General features: G+C 43.9%; 3 protein-coding genes across 4 annotated transcripts; 1 reads left to right on the plus strand and 2 right to left on the minus strand.

The window, feature by feature from the left end:
* Positions 1-91: 91 nt before the first annotated feature.
* Positions 92-2391, plus strand: LOC100834210 (nuclear ribonuclease Z). Its single transcript, XM_003571604.4, has 6 exons — positions 92-695; positions 798-893; positions 1006-1119; positions 1544-1612; positions 1715-1789; positions 2130-2391. Exons 1-6 carry the CDS (start codon positions 204-206, stop codon positions 2202-2204), a joined length of 921 nt encoding a protein of 306 aa, XP_003571652.1. The 5' UTR covers positions 92-203; the 3' UTR covers positions 2205-2391.
* Positions 2392-2493: 102 nt separating this feature from the next.
* Positions 2494-4317, minus strand: LOC100836039 (pectate lyase). Its single transcript, XM_003571610.4, has 3 exons — positions 4136-4317; positions 3140-4034; positions 2494-3056 (listed from the first exon to the last, which is right to left on the minus strand). Exons 1-3 carry the CDS (start codon positions 4315-4317, stop codon positions 2835-2837), a joined length of 1299 nt encoding a protein of 432 aa, XP_003571658.1. The 3' UTR covers positions 2494-2834.
* Positions 4318-4907: 590 nt separating this feature from the next.
* LOC100838487 lies at positions 4908-14813 on the minus strand. Of its 2 annotated transcripts, none has more exons than XM_010235736.3 (13): positions 13605-14813; positions 13317-13497; positions 12605-12717; positions 12352-12453; positions 11690-11759; positions 11137-11192; positions 10120-10170; positions 8063-8167; positions 7920-7964; positions 7746-7854; positions 6731-6918; positions 5857-5943; positions 4908-5564 (listed from the first exon to the last, which is right to left on the minus strand). In XM_010235736.3, exons 1-13 carry the CDS (start codon positions 14592-14594, stop codon positions 5394-5396), a joined length of 2268 nt encoding a protein of 755 aa, XP_010234038.1. In that variant the 5' UTR covers positions 14595-14813; the 3' UTR covers positions 4908-5393. The 2 variants fall into 2 exon arrangements, with proteins under 2 accessions (XP_010234038.1, XP_003571664.1); XM_003571616.4 differs by having other exon boundaries at positions 12352-12456; positions 13605-14811.
* Positions 14814-15628: the final 815 nt, after the last annotated feature.

Here is a 15628-nt window from a genome sequence, read left to right on the forward strand (position 1 = left end):
CCGTGGTGGTTGGTCTATGGGATTTGTGATGCTGTCATTGAATTATCTTTGGTTACCAAATTATTGTGCCTAAAAGTTTTTGACTTCGATGTTGCTGCCTTCCCTGAACCTGATCGTACCTTGTGTGCATATGAGGCATCCGCCCGTCATACCTCTACTCGGTGGCGGCGGCTGCGACGGCGACGGCCAACGGCGGTGCTGGCATGGCAAAGAGCCGCAAGTCGGCCGAGGCGGCGACTTCCACGGCCCCTCCTCCTCCACCCCCTTCTTCCGCCGCGAAACCTAAGGCGAAGACGCGGCTTGAAATCGAGGGGTACCCCGTGGAGGGCATCTCCATCGGCGGGCAAGAGACCTGCGTCATCTTCCCGACGCTGAGCCTCGCCTTCGACATCGGCCGGTGCCCGCAGCGCGCGGTGTCGCAGGACTTCCTCTTCATCTCCCACGCCCACCTCGACCACATCGGGGGCCTCCCCATGTACGTGGCCACGCGGGGGCTCTACAGGCTGCGCCCGCCCACCATCTTCGTCCCCAAGTACCTCAGGGAACTCGTCGAGCGGCTGTTCGACGTGCACCGCGCCATGGACCAGTCCGAGCTCAAGCACACCCTCGTCCCGCTCGAGGTTGGTGAGGAGTATGAGCTCAGGAGGGATCTCAAGGTCAAGGCCTTCAAAACCTACCATGTCATACCCAGCCAGGTGAGGGTCTTGCTTTAGTTCTGGGAATCGTGCATGTTCCTGGTTGATTTGTGCGAATTTGTGCGATGGTTAGATGAAATGTACTATCTCATATGTTTTTAGGGGTATGTGATATACTCAGTGAAGCAAAAGCTCAAGCAGGAGTTTCTTGGCCTCCCAGGGAGCGAAATCAAGAGGTTGAAGTTATCAGATGTGGAGGTCTGTCTATGATGTCAATAGTTAAATAGGAATCATTGAATCACATTCTAGTAAGAATTGTTCATGTGATAATTTGATACGGGTTGCAATTTTCCAATCTATGCTTTTGCAGATTACTAATACAGTGACGGTACCTGAGATTGCTTTTACGGGAGATACAATGTCAGATTTCATTCTTGATCCTGATAATGCGGATGTGTTAAAGGCAAAAATTCTTGTGGTAGAGGTATTTCCTATTATAAATTTATTTACAGTACATTTGTTGTTATTGCTAGTTTGCTAGTACTATGCAGCCTGAGAAAAGTGTGAATGTTTCTTTGAAGCCTGTATCAATGTCTAACCAACTTTTTCAGTGTATTAAAAGTAGCAAGCGGTGCTTCTCTTCAAGTATCTATACATCATTAAATCTCACTGTTTGCTGACTACCATTATTTTGAACTATTTTGAAACAGAACTTTCCATGCCTATCAAAAAATCTAAACTTATTCTGACACCAGTTAGCAGCAATTAGTTGAGTCATCATGATGGTTAAAAGCATTCGCTTCTTGTGCTGAAAGTTCTTTTGATATTTTTCCTCTCATGAGTTACGACTTATTCCTATATTTGGGTGTGTTTAATAAGTTCACTGAGCTGTATTTTATAAATTTCAGAGTACCTTTCTTGATGATTCTGTTTCAGTTGAGCATGCAAGAGAATATGGGCACACACACTTGTTTGAGGTTATTCCAAAGTTACTCTGATTATTTCATATCTGTCAAAGAAAAAACATCTCCTAGTCATAATAATCCTTACTCTTCATTTTTGTCTGACGTTACTTGCAGATTGCAAGTCAGTCTGATAAACTTCAAAACAGAGCCATTCTACTGATTCACTTTTCAGCTCGTTATACAACAGAGGTGGGCCAATATCTCTATATTTCTTCAGTTCTCTCTATTAAAATTCTAGGACTGGCTATTTGAAATTTACCTATTAATTGAAGTCCATTTTACTCCCATTGTGGGGCATTTTATCCAAATAGCACTCATGTTTAGGATGCTTTGGCTCCAGGTTGTTGGTCCTAGATTTATGTTGAATCAACATATTCTCAAGTCATAATTGTCTTGTAATAAAGCACACGTTGACAATTATGTCACTCCATTTTCTTATCCTCTTTTTAAAATACCTCCTGTTTATTTTACATGATTTGTAAGTGAATCAGCTGCATCTTTTGACCCTGTCATTAAACTGCATTTTCAGGAAATTGATGCAGCAATAAGTAGATTGCCACCGTCTTTTCGAAGCAGAGTTTATGCACTGAAGGAAGGCATCTAAAAAACAATGAGATGGTGATCGGTGAACCTCTGTTTCTTCTTTTCCATCTGAACAACCAGAGTTGCTGTGTTTCCACTGAAAAGTTTACTTCTACGGCATTGTAGCAGTATTCTTGAAATCATGTCCATACAACTAAGTTGGTACCAACTTTTCCGTAAAAAAAAAATTTGCCTGAATGTTTATGAGATGGTTTATTTGCAACTTAGGTATATCTATTTTGCGCACACAAGATTAGAACATTGAAATGCTGAAAGAAGATGAAAACAAGCGACTTGTCTGTCTGAACATGGATTTGGTCAAAATTCACAAACAACAGTGGTTTACAAATACATTCATGGTGTATATCCTGTATATATTTATATAGGTACACGGTTCCTATTTTCTGTGAATTAAGGAAAAAATTGATTGATTGATTACACAACAACGTATAGATTAATCCGACTACCCTCCTCCGCTCAGCGATGCATGTCCATGTTTCTCTTCTACTACCACGTATCAAAAGTTGAGTTGGGGTTAGTTCTTCTTCCCACATGGAACATCTCTTGCCATCGATGTGCGGCGGGGCCTGTGACGGTGGACGTAATACACCTGGTGGGCCGGGGCCGGCGGGCGGCGGCGGCGGCGATATGATCAGCAAGGGCAGCCCGGCTTGCAGGCCAGCGTGCCGGCGTAGCGCACGAGCCTCGTGACGTAGGTGCCCGGCTTGGGCTTGATGAGCTTCGTGGAGTCGAACTTGTAGGTGACAGCGCCTCCCGTGGGGTCGAAGACGGCTTCGTTCATCAACAGGTCGTCCTCCGAGTGCCACACCCAGTTCTTCCACTCCGACTCCGGCGCGTAGTCTCTCTTCGTGATCTGCTCCAGACATCAAAAAATTAACCATACAACTAACTAAAACGAACTTTTAAATATATATTTAACAGATGTAATTAACGTACTTTTTTGGCGGCCTTGTTGGGGGGCGCGATGTAGCGATTCCCCTGGCTGATGATGGTGGGGTTGCTGCTGCCTCCAATGGCGTACATGAGCCAGTGGGTGTAGTCATTGTTCACGACATGGAAGAAGCCCCACCGGCAACGCGGCATCCGCTGCACGAGCCCTCTCCCGAAATGCGTAAACGCGACGGTGACCTGCATGATCTTGTCGTCCGGGTAGCTATCGCTGGCGCCGAAGAGCATGACATCGTTGTGGCTCGTCAGATGGCAGTTGGAGATGGTGATGGCGGTGGAGCTCTGCACGATGTCGACGAGCCCGTCCTCGCACATGGAGGTGGAGATGTGGTCGATCCAGACGTTGGTGGCCGTGAAGAGCGAGATGCCGTCGCCGTCGGCGCGGGTCCGGTACCCGATGTGGTCCGGCGAGTCGCGGACCATGCCGCCGTCGGTGTGCTTGATGTCGTGGACGTGGAGGTTGTGTATGATGACGTTGGACCGGTTCTGGACCGTGAGCCCTGCGCCTTTGGCGATGTGCACCTGGGCGCCGCGGCCGTCGATGGTGGTGTCGCTGTTGATGATGAGCTCCTGGGTGAGCGTGATGACCATGTTCTTGGCGAAGATGATCCAGATGGGCTGCGGCTGGATGACGCCGAAGCGGATGGTGCCGGGCCGTGGGTTCTGCACGTCGGCGTCCGTCGGGTCCGTCACGATGTAGATCTGGCCGCCCAGGCCGCCCGTGGTGTTCTGGCCGAACCCCTTGGCGCAACGGGCCAGGCGCATCCTGTCCGTCGCCCAGTCCTTGCGGCACCGCCAGCAACGGTCGATCGGGTTCGTCGCCTCGCACGGCCCGTTGCTCTGCTTCTTCTTCCCCTTGAGCGCCCGCCTCGGGCTCGTCGACCTGCATTTGCATTTGTGCCAACTTATATTATCACCAAATTTGCGTGGGGGAAGGAAAGTAAAATTAGGTGGAGGGCACTGGGTGCGTGCGTGCGTGCGTGCCTGTGGACGGCGCGGTTGAAGCTGTTGGCGACGGCGATGGGGTCGGGGTGGTAGGCGGCGAGGGCCCTGGCCTTGGCGTCGTAGTTATCGGCGGCGGCGGCGCTGGCCGCGGCGGCCAGGAAGGCCACGGCGACGAAGAGGAGCGACGCCGGACGGCGGCGCCATTGGAGGCTCCGATCCATGGAGGGGTACGGTGGTGTAGAGAGAGGAGGAGCCCTATCGCCGGGGTGGGAGGGAGGGCAGGGACTATATACGTGTGAGGGCGGAGGTATTATTAGAGGGAATGGCCGGACGATGAGGCCAGCCACACTACCCTGGTCTCTCCTCGGGAAGAAATGCTGCATGCATGCAGATGTTTTCACCTTTTTGGTTGGTTGAATTCAGATGCTGCGAAGAAATTGTTTTCTGCCATTTGACTTACTATTCTTGGTCCTGCATGGGGGGAGACGAAAGAGGGTTGAGAGATATGTAGGGTCGTGTCAAAGGACTGTAGGGGAGTTTGGTCAAACAAATTCTTTAGTTTGCTTCCCTGTTGAATTCTTGGGTATGTAAAGGTACTCCCTCCCTTCCGCGGGGATAAGAATTTAGAAATGGAGGGAGTAGTAACTATTTGGCCCAACGCTTGAGACGAGAGCGATCTAGTGCAACGGTAGAGCAAACAATGCAGTAGCTGAGCTCGCAATCGAGTAGATTAAGTTGGAAATGTGTGCCTGATGCTCCGGCGTATTTTCTCTCCTCAATCATCGTGCATGTTCTCTAGTCAGCGACAATCTTTGAAGGAATGCAAACAAAAATTATCCAGATTTACAGGTGGAGCAAGAAATTTCCGTGTCGTATATTGAATCTAAAATGATCATTCAGTTCCTGATACATTCTATGGGGGTGCTCGTGAAATAGCAAACCCCTGGATAACTTCACAGGAGGGAAAAGCTTTCAGATTGCTGACAGCTTACATCTTACAGATAGAGTACACCAAGCGGAAAGGGTACCAACTTCGCATCAATTCTTCCTGTGGGCGTGGCCCGAGACGGAGTGCAAACAGCACAGGGAACTAAATTGCCTCCTGAATCAAGACTTGCAAGGACCGGTAGCAGGCAGCAGTACAGAAGAGGCCGAACAAGCATCCATGTCCAGCAAATCTCCAAACAGCGAAATTGCAAAGGAGTAAAACAAGACTCCGAGCTGCATGCGCTTGTCCCCGAGGCATATCCAGCCGCCAGAAAACTGGAGGGTGCCATTATAGGCTTCCCTGTGACCATTACTCATCATTCCCATTCTCAAAAACTCCAACACGCTGCTTTCTCTTGTCAAAAACTGCCCTGAAGGATTGACCTTCATCACGAAGCTGCTCACAGAATCGTCTTTTTGTTTCGTTGTTGACTTTATCCTTCGTCTCTGTAGAACTATCTTCATCCAAGGGGTTGGAGACCTGCAAACGATCATTTTCACTACAACAAACTGGCAAAGATCGAAGACTTGGGGGGCCAAAAGTAAAATTTTCAATGGGTTGGGTTTGAATCGTATAGAACTGAATTAAAATTAGAAGGTGTGGCATGCAAACGAGCGATTTGTAAAAATACTAGAAGCTCCGATCCATACTACTTGTCGCTGATTTAGTACAGCGACAAGTAATATGGATCGGAGGGAGTAGCAGAAAGTAATGGTGGTAAATAGCGGCAGTCATGTAACTGCCATAACATTAGCAATGAGTTGGTACTAACCAAATTGTACCCTGATCCAGGGCCAATGATTAAAGATGAAGTGCGTCTTCTTTTGGCTGCACCAATAGAGAATCCACCCTTTTCAAGCTACAGAAGAAAAGAAAGATTGAACACATAACAAAAGATGAAGATGGTAATCCATTTTAGTCCAACAATATTAATACATATTAGGGAAAGGACATGCAGGTGTTTAGTTAGAGCACAAGCCAACCCCACCAAAAATTTGGCAGGCCAACATTTTGGCTGAGATTTTAGTTGTCTGTGTTTTGGCCAATGTTGGCAGGAAATATGAACTACAGTTAGCTAAGGGGAATGGGCATGCCAAAAACATTGGCAAGCATTCAGAAGAGCCAAAATTTTGGTCATGGACAAAAAATTCGCAGGGTTGAGTCTTGTCATCAACCAAACATGCCCTGAGTACATAACGGTAAGTACAGGTGACATCACTTATTTTGTAGTATTCAAATATGAAATATCTTCAAAGATTTGATATTGCAACGGGTGCAGCGTTATGACTCTTGAGAGCAATGCCCCTGGGGTGAACAGTAAAATCGGAAAAAAATACTTGAAAGTGTCGGAAAATTCCGAAAAAAGTTTACACATATTCAATCTTATGTTGTTTGTATGCCTGTAATTTTTATTATTTGTTTTAACATTTTTGCGCCCTGCACAAATAAGACAAATCCAATGCTCTAAAGCAATTTTAAAGCAGTAACTAAATCAAAACGATTCAAGTGCATGTTTTAGTAGCCCGAATTTAGGAGTAGATCTTAATAATGAGGTTAATTTTTTTTGCACCCCAGAGAAATAAGTGTTAGCCAAGGTTGAGCACGAGGAAAGCAATATACTGAAGTTTCACTAAAGCAAGGCATACCCGATCACCCCACGTAAGTGTCTTTCGACGCGTGCCATATGTCTGTGCCAGTCCAGAAAGAGCATGTGTATTTCCCTCTGTGTGCTTGGACTTCTCAGTATCGTCATCAAAATCTTTTGACCATTTACTCTGTCCCAGCTCTTTAATGTCATCTAGGTCTTCTTCATCTGATGAGTCCCACTTCTCCCCTGGTTTTGAGGGAAATCAAACAAAAATCTACCGTTAAGATTTATCAAGAATATAGTGCATGCTAATGATACACACGAGCTCAAATAACTCTTGTCCAAGATAAAACCTACAACTTAACAAAGACAGAATGCACACTGTACACAAGAAACAAGTATGGTGCTCCTCTATTGAAGAACACACCTCATCCTTCAATTCTACAATAGCAATGCAATTGATGACGGTGCTACAAGTTCATAGCCATTGTACCATACTTTCGGTTATTCCATCGGTTTTTTTCAATCCCACTAAGCTTATTTTACAGCAGATTCAACTGATTGCTGTACATTCCAAAAGACAATATGTGGCTCCACCAAGTGTGTGTTTATATCCACTGCCAACTTTTCTTCGCTGGGCAAAAGATTAACCTAGTTCATGAGGGCAATAAGCCAATAACTAACAGTGCAGCTGTTTGGTTCTTTGTAATTTTATTATTAAATTTCTTTGAATCTATTTAGTGCACCATAAGTTTACAGGCCTGCATACTAGGCTAGACATGCAATAGCGTGGATGGGCGATCGAAACAATTAGGTCATATTAGCTAGATTATATGATCGAGTTGACTGATGACAAAAATCACAAGTATAAGGACAAGGTGATGGCACTGGGTTGATCCCTACGATGCCAGCTCTGGCTCAACAAGATATATCCATGGAAGGGACCAGTCAAACTGCAGAGCTTTCTACACTTGGAAGTATAAACTATAAAATACTTTGCAGAGCTTGCTCATAATTTTGATAGGCTTAGATGACAAGATAAATGTGACCAAGGATATGTCATCAGTATGTACCTTGATCTGCAACACCTGTCGACTCAGGTATAGCCTTGTTTGAGTTTTCAGTCTCAGTGCTAACTGCTGTGTCATTGGCATCATCAGTATCATCCATGTCCATATCCACCTATTTGACATACAGAAATCATAAGAAAGCTGATCTCCCATAAATGACTGATTAAGTAGTGTTACCTCTTGTATAGAATGCTCACGAAGATTGTCATCATGGAATAATGACTGAAGATAAAGAGTGCAAATGATTAGAAATATGATTAACTATGTATATAATATAGAGGTCTTAATAGCAAAACATATTGATACTCTCGCAAACATACATGGGTGTCTAATCGGAGATATAGTGGTGGAGCCTCCTCCCAGTCAGCTGCCATCTTTCTGATATCATCTATTGTAAACCCATGCACATTCCTAGCCGCACAGCCCTATAATTCACAAAAATATTAAAGACTTGCTACGCTGTATCTCTGCAACTAATGACGAGGAAGTACTATGTCCTTAATAAAGCAAGTAATTAAAAAATGGAGATGCATAACAGCTGAATATATTATCTGAGACTAAGAGTAAGTTCCCTGTAACCGCACATACTATCACAAAACCACGTCAGAAATTTTTCACCACAATCCATGTATTTGACATATCTGTCGTGAAACCAAACTTTCACGTGTATCTACTCAACCTATGGACTACAGAACCATCCAACCCCTTCTGAGGCAACATGTCAGAATACTATCTTCAATTTTCTATTTTTTTTCCTTTTCTCCATCTCCTGTCTCCATCCTCTGCCTCAACCCGAGCCAGCTGCCATGATTTCCAACCATGCCGCTGACACCCACACATCAATGGCCACATAGTCGCTTACATAATCCACCATGCAGAACCACCTCCAAAACCGCTTGAAGGGTTAATTGCTCTGGGTTGCATATTCAGGGTGCTATTTCGACAGCTTTGCAGTTCATGGGGACTTGGCCAGATAGTTCAGGGGATCAGATCCTCTCTCCCATTACTTTCCATCCCAGTGTATGCATTTCAGTTGAAGTTGAAATGCATTGGCAAGTATAATTAAGAGGAATGCTGCCAAGATTTATACCAGCCTAGTATCTATCTAAATACCACAACTTCAGGTATGTATTTCATCAGGACTGTGTATGTAGTTGTGTGGAGTACAGCAGTACATGTTCCACAAGACCACAACAAGGTAAGACTTGCATATTACTCCCTCAGCGTGCATGTATTTTGAAATTTAACTTTTGCCATCAAATATACCAATAATATGTGGGTTATGTTGCATAAACACTACACCATTATAAACCTTTTTTCAATAGGAGTTCAATGCTATAATTTTTGTGACACACAAACTATATATTATTGGTGTAATTGATGGTCAAAGTTAAATTCCAAAACACGTGCACGCCCACTATTAGGGGACGAAGGGAGTATGTTATCTTATGAACTAGTGGATACCCCGCGCGGTGCTGCGGATCTCAAAGCACGAACACATCTGCCCATACATGAAAGGAAAATGGATTCTAATGAAGGAAAAAGACATTATAGGAGTATTGAAACTCATGGTATGATTGACTTAAGAAGTTAAGAGAGAATGCAAATGTGTCGATATAGTATACAACTTTGTTTATCTTGATAACTAATTTCACGTGTGACTGAAAAAAATATCATATAATCAATGTTAACAAATGAATGATCACACGATAGTTGGTTTGAGATGTGAGCATGAGAAGACATGCTTTTAAAAGTTAGACACAACGGTGGTGGATTAGTGTCCCCCAGCTTTTGAGTTACATCCGTATATATCTTATGAGCTTCCCATGCTGGAATGACGAGAGAGAGGACATGGTTTGGTGAATTGGGTAATGTCCTAGATGTAAAAAGTTATGGTGAGAGTGTCTTGAGATAAGAATATATGTTTTTGTGGCAAACAGAGAACGACAAAGATTTTTCTTTGGGCTGTGTAGATGCTAGGAGATGGTTGAGTTGATGATGACATGGACAATTTGCATGTTGAGCTTGCAAATATTAATTGAATATTAGTGGAACCAACTTGATGATGTGGACACTTTGCATGTTGAGCTTAGTGGGGGTCAACTTGATGATGTGGACGCTTTGCATGTTGAGTTTGCAAATATTAAATGACTCTTACTGGGGATTAACTTTATAGAGATTATAGATGTAATAGTATGTTGTAGATAAACGTATCCCGATCTTTTGACTACAATTGACAGGATATGTATATTTGAGGTAATTGTTGTTCAGCACAAAATTTGGGAACACAAGGGAAAAAGCGCATTTAAACAACTTATGCAAAATAATAATAATTCTGTAGCAACACATGCATTTAGCTAGTATTACAAGAACTTACTGTTGGATCCTTGTATGGTGCTTCCAGCAAGTACACCTCATAGCCAGATTTCTACAAAAGAAAACATAATCAGCAACTTACTTCCAAAGACATTGATAAAAAAATTATTTGGATATTCAAAGACAGGTGCTTCCCAAAATGCATGGGATATTGTACCAAACAAGGTTTGTACAAATTAGTCTACTGAAAGTCATAACCAAATGAAAGATTGTCTCATGGATCATCTAAAATTCTAGTCCCACAGGTAAGAAACTACAAGCCAAAGAATCAAGCATACTTCAGACTATTGAACTAAACACCCATAAAACATAGAACAATATCAAATTCCTGGCAGTTCAACAACTCAATAGTTGACTCAAAGATACACACACCCTTGCAACAACATATTTGATTGCCTTTGCGTAAAAGATGTAAAGCATGCTCATGTATGTAGTTAGCTGCATACAAAAGAGGAACAGCTAGCATATACATCCACAGTGAAAAACAACCACACATGTACACTGTTACAAAACAGAGCAGGAGAGATAGTGCGCCACATGCGCATGCGTACACACACTCAGAGAGAGAGAGAGAGAGAGAGAGTTGTTTTGGGCAGGATACTTGGTACCTAATGCTTCTTTCTAGCTAAAATAACTGCACAGCATTATGCAAGTCATGGTAATACAGCAATACCACATTACCTATGTGAAGAGGGGCTGCCTATAAGACATGGGAACAACTCTCGTAGGGTATATAACACATAAGACGCAGGAAAGAAAGGACGAAGATCACCATCGTGGCAAACAAATTAAATTAAGGTAGTAACATGAGCATGCAATGTGAAAAAACAGTGTTTTGAGTATTTCCTGATTGGCAGTTGGCCCTAAAACATGCTTTTCGAGCAAACACACCTCTCTCATTTTCAAAAGAAAAGAAAATGGTGCAGAAAACCCCTTAATGGTTCAAGTCTATTTAAGAAAAGGTCCAGGTAAGCAAAGTAAATTCTCACAGCTGACGCAACAGAGACTGAGGGTTTACCTTCGCGCTTGCCCAAAATTGAGCAAAATCTGCTACCCGCAGATTGCGGTCATCCACTAAAAACGGCCAGGGATACCAGCAATAAACAAGTCAGTTGCCAAATATCCAGCATCAGCCATTGGTGAAAATGAAGGCATCTGCTGGTGCATAACCATTGTATGTCGCAAGGACAGCTAAAACTGTGCTTAATTGAATGTTTTAAACAGTACAGAATATTAACTCCCTAGACAAATGGGCACCCAGCCACTGTCTAGGGAACCAATTTGGCTATGTTCAAACTCCAAACTGACCAGAAAATTATTTAATAACTACTGAGAAAAATAAATTTCCAATTGTGGAGAAAACCATTTGATTGTCATACTAGATGTCGACGAATCTAGGATACGAAATAATAGAAAGAGGACTCGTTCAGCACTCCATGAAATTTTCAAGGAAAGACATACGGGACACAGAAAAATAATCATATGAGGCAAAACCAACGATGTGGACTAAAATTGTTGAGTCCCCGGAAAGCATGTTGCATCATTTAACAATATTTTAAACAACTTCATACCAATCACAAATGTAAAATTCCCTTCATCAAGGGTCTTCATAAATGCGCTCAACATGCTTGATCTGTATGTCTGTCAAGTGGAAAAAAATTTAGCAACATTACAACTCCACCAAACGATAAATAGTCAAGTAAATGAAACATAGAGTTCCTCTGGTGGAAATTTTCTTTTAAGAAGGCAGCTGATGGCTGGTGCTCTTATATTATGATCCAGCTAAGGCTTTTCTGTAGAGAAACCTTAATATTCATATTTCAAGTAACATGAAGTATTCTCACATGTTACTTGAATCCAATAATGAATATGAGCGTACTTCATGTTACTTGAAATATTTTTAAGGTTTCACTACAATTGACTTAAAGTTCCTATATTACTACTGATGGCCATACTTCACGTTACTTGAAATATAGATATACTTCATTACTTGAAATATTTCAAGTAACATGAAGTATTCCCACATGTTACTTGAATCCAATAATGAATATGAAGATTCTCAGATGTTACTTGAATCTGATAATAAATATTCTCTATAGAAAAGCTTTTCTACAAGCCAACAATGAATATTTTATATGTGACTGCAACAGGCAATGCTAGCTATAGCAGAATGCAAATAGTATGCAAGTGCATTCAAGATGCGAGAAACGAAGTAATCAACAAGCTGCATCACCTCCTCCATTTCAGGTTCATAACAATATTCAATCACTTTTTTGGTCAATTGCTTCCTTCCTTTGGATGCAGTAGAAGATTTAGACCCTTCGCTGCCTTCAACCTTCTAAGAGAGATATAGCAAAATTTCAGTTGAAGACAAATTATCCATCCACAAGGCAGGAACATAATGAGTATTTCCGATAGTTTAGACTGACAAATAAATGTTCCAGTATACATAATAAGTTGTGTCCACTGTCTAGTTTTCTACTGACCTTCTCAACCTCAATCATGAAATAGTCATCCATTGAGTGAATTCTTGGTGCATTTCCACCACACTCAACTTCAAGATCACGCAGTGCCTTCGCCAGATAGCTCTTTCCACTACCTACAAGTTCTAAATATGTAAGAATAGTAAAACAGTAGTGAAGCGCAGATATGAAATGACTTCATGGAATAAAAAATGATAGATAATATTGTTCGTTGTTAAATCACAGAATTTTATAAGATATATCACCATGGGAGTATTTTTATGGCGAATCCATTATTCTATTTATACTTCTATTAGTATTAGTGGAGAAGTTAGAGAAATTTGATTATAATTTTCAAAAAAAAAAACATGCACATTCAAATGGAGGTAGTAAGAAAAAAAATGCTTATCAGATATATTGCTTAGTCTATTGAAAATTACATTACAAAAAGTATAATTTAATTAAAAAAAATCAGGAACTCCCAAATAAATAATGCGCCTCAGGTCTCATGTACGTAAGAAAGGCAACATTCACTCAATAGACAACAGGAATGCTGGAACCTGAGGCCACTGCTTATGGAAAGACAAAAGATTGAACACTTTCTGCAGCATCTCAGAGATGATGTCAATGTCATTTCAGTGACTAGAAACAGCCAAATGCCATGAGCAGCAAAAAAAATACCAGCTTTGTTACAATTAATACATCTACTTCATGAAACATTGGCAATGGTTATAACCTGGAAGCCCTCGCATGATGATAACAATATGGTCAGGGCGTGAAGCGCGAAGGGGCTGCTTGAACAAATCACAAGCATTGATGGTATTTAATTTTGTACTGTTGAAAGAATGCTTCACTTGTGTTGGATTTCTATCTCTCAGATGCTGCTCTGGGTGTGGTCGATATATCAAATCTAAGCCCTGTAGAAGGACATGTATATATAAAGCGATAAATTCTTCTGACTTCTTACTAGGCAGTAATGTATCCAATCATAAGCAAAGCAAGTGCATGGAGAAGGGGAATGAACCTCGCTGTGGTCGGTTCCATTGCAACAATTTGCATTCAGAGTCAGGTGGGATTGATGCAATGTATGATCACTAGGAGGAAGTGCTGTTGTAGCTGGAGAACCAGAAAGAACAGGAAATAATGATGAATTTACAGCCTGCAGAGATGGCGTAGCATGGTAATCTGGCGGAGAAGGCACTGGGGGATCCGGTGGTGGTGGCACAACAGACGCATGAGGACGCCAATCACGAGAATCATAATGGTTTCCTGCCTCAGCATAATGAGGCACTGGGGGAAGTGATGACGCACCAGGAGATGCCTCCTGATGGAATTGATGGTAATGGTGATCAAGGTCAAAATACTTCTCTCGGGATCCTCCTACCGGCACAAAATCAGAACCCGAGTCATAGTGTCTTGGCAGAGGGTGCAACCTTCTCGCTTGATCGTAATCAGCAAAATTACCACCTTGCAACCTTCTCTCGTGATCGTAATCTGTGGAATTACCTCCCTGCGCATATGTATTAATATAATTTTGAGGAGGATAACCTCTAGCACCTTCATAACCGAAACCATCGTGTGGGTACAGTTCGCCATGGCGCTGTGTAGGGGGCAGCGGAGGGCGGCCATGGCCATGGCCGTGCTCCCGGATCAGGCCAATCAGCCTCTCGCCCTCCACGGAATCCCTGCCCAGCATCGGCGGATGGGGAGGCGGCGGCGGGGCGTACGGATCGAAAGGAGGGGCCTCCCCCATGCGCATCCGCTTGTGGGGGCCTTCCCTGTCGGGAAGATCGTAGGGGTGCGGCCCCGGAGGAGCCCACATCGGCGGCTGTGGCGGCGGCGGGTGGAAGGGGGCATGGTACTGCGGCGGGGGAGGAGGGGGCGGCGGGTGGAAATCGTACGGGAAGGGGTGAGGCGGCAGAGGCGGAGGCGGGCAAAAGGGGAAGTGGGGAGCGGAACAGATGGGGCAAAGGTCGGCGCCGGCGCCGGGCGGGAAGCGCCATGGATAGTCCATGAAGCGGTGGCCGGGTGGGTTTGGGGATCTAGGGTTTTGGGGAGGAGGAGGAAGAATGGGGTTGTGGTCCCTTCCGAGAAGGTTCGAGACGAAGTTCCCTGGATTCCGGCAGATGGCTGAGCTTGGGGCCGGGGCGAGAAGCCGGGAACAGAGGAAGGGCAGCTTCTGCCAGGAAGACGACGAGCTACCTCGTGGATCGCCGTTGGTCCGAATTCCGACTTTTGTGCAGAGAACCCTCGTGGAGTCGTAATTTGCAACGTGTGTTTCAACGTGAACCTCAGTTTTTTTTTTAAAGAACCCTGCATTTCATTAAAACCAAGTAGGTACAAAAGACCTACGGATTACAACCCGATACATGAAAGGACACAAAGAAATAGAAGATTTACAACCATGTCTAAGGACACCTGCCTAACTCCCAGACGGGCAAGATCCATGCGTCCACATACACGCTTCGGGTTGACACGTGCTCCCGCTTCTTCCTCGTCGCCGACTGAGTCACACGCCGTCGTAGAGGAGCGAACTGCCAGCCGCCACCAGCAAGCGAGGTGTCCACGAGAACAAAATGCCTTCACGAACTCGGGAGGCAGAGGATGTTAACGATGCCATATATCTTGAATAACCTCCATCATCGACAACCAAAGTATCATAGCCCCTGAAATGGGCAGCAACCACCAGATCGAGATCAAAGCAAAGTCCCCGTCTCCGATCCGTTGATGTCTTGTTCCAAGACCGCCTGGCAGGCCTCCGATCTGGAGGTTGAGAGGAACAAAGAACAGCAAACGAATAGATCCAGTGACAAAGACCAGCCTTGCTCCAGTGCATGAAATTGAAAGTAGGAACTTCACCAGAGCAGACCAGAAGGAAGACCAAGAGATGCGATGGGGAAGCATGCCTTCCCTCCCAGCCAGCCCGCAAGATCTCTTAGGTGGAGAGATATGCACTAATAAAAGGGGATCTCCAGAGAGAATATATCCACTATAACCACTCCGGAAGATCAAGGGACACCAAGAATCAGGGGATTTGATGAGAAAAAA

Source organism: Brachypodium distachyon, chromosome 3 (genome assembly GCF_000005505.3).
Source record: "Brachypodium distachyon strain Bd21 chromosome 3, Brachypodium_distachyon_v3.0, whole genome shotgun sequence".
NCBI lineage: Eukaryota > Viridiplantae > Streptophyta > Magnoliopsida > Poales > Poaceae > Brachypodium > Brachypodium distachyon.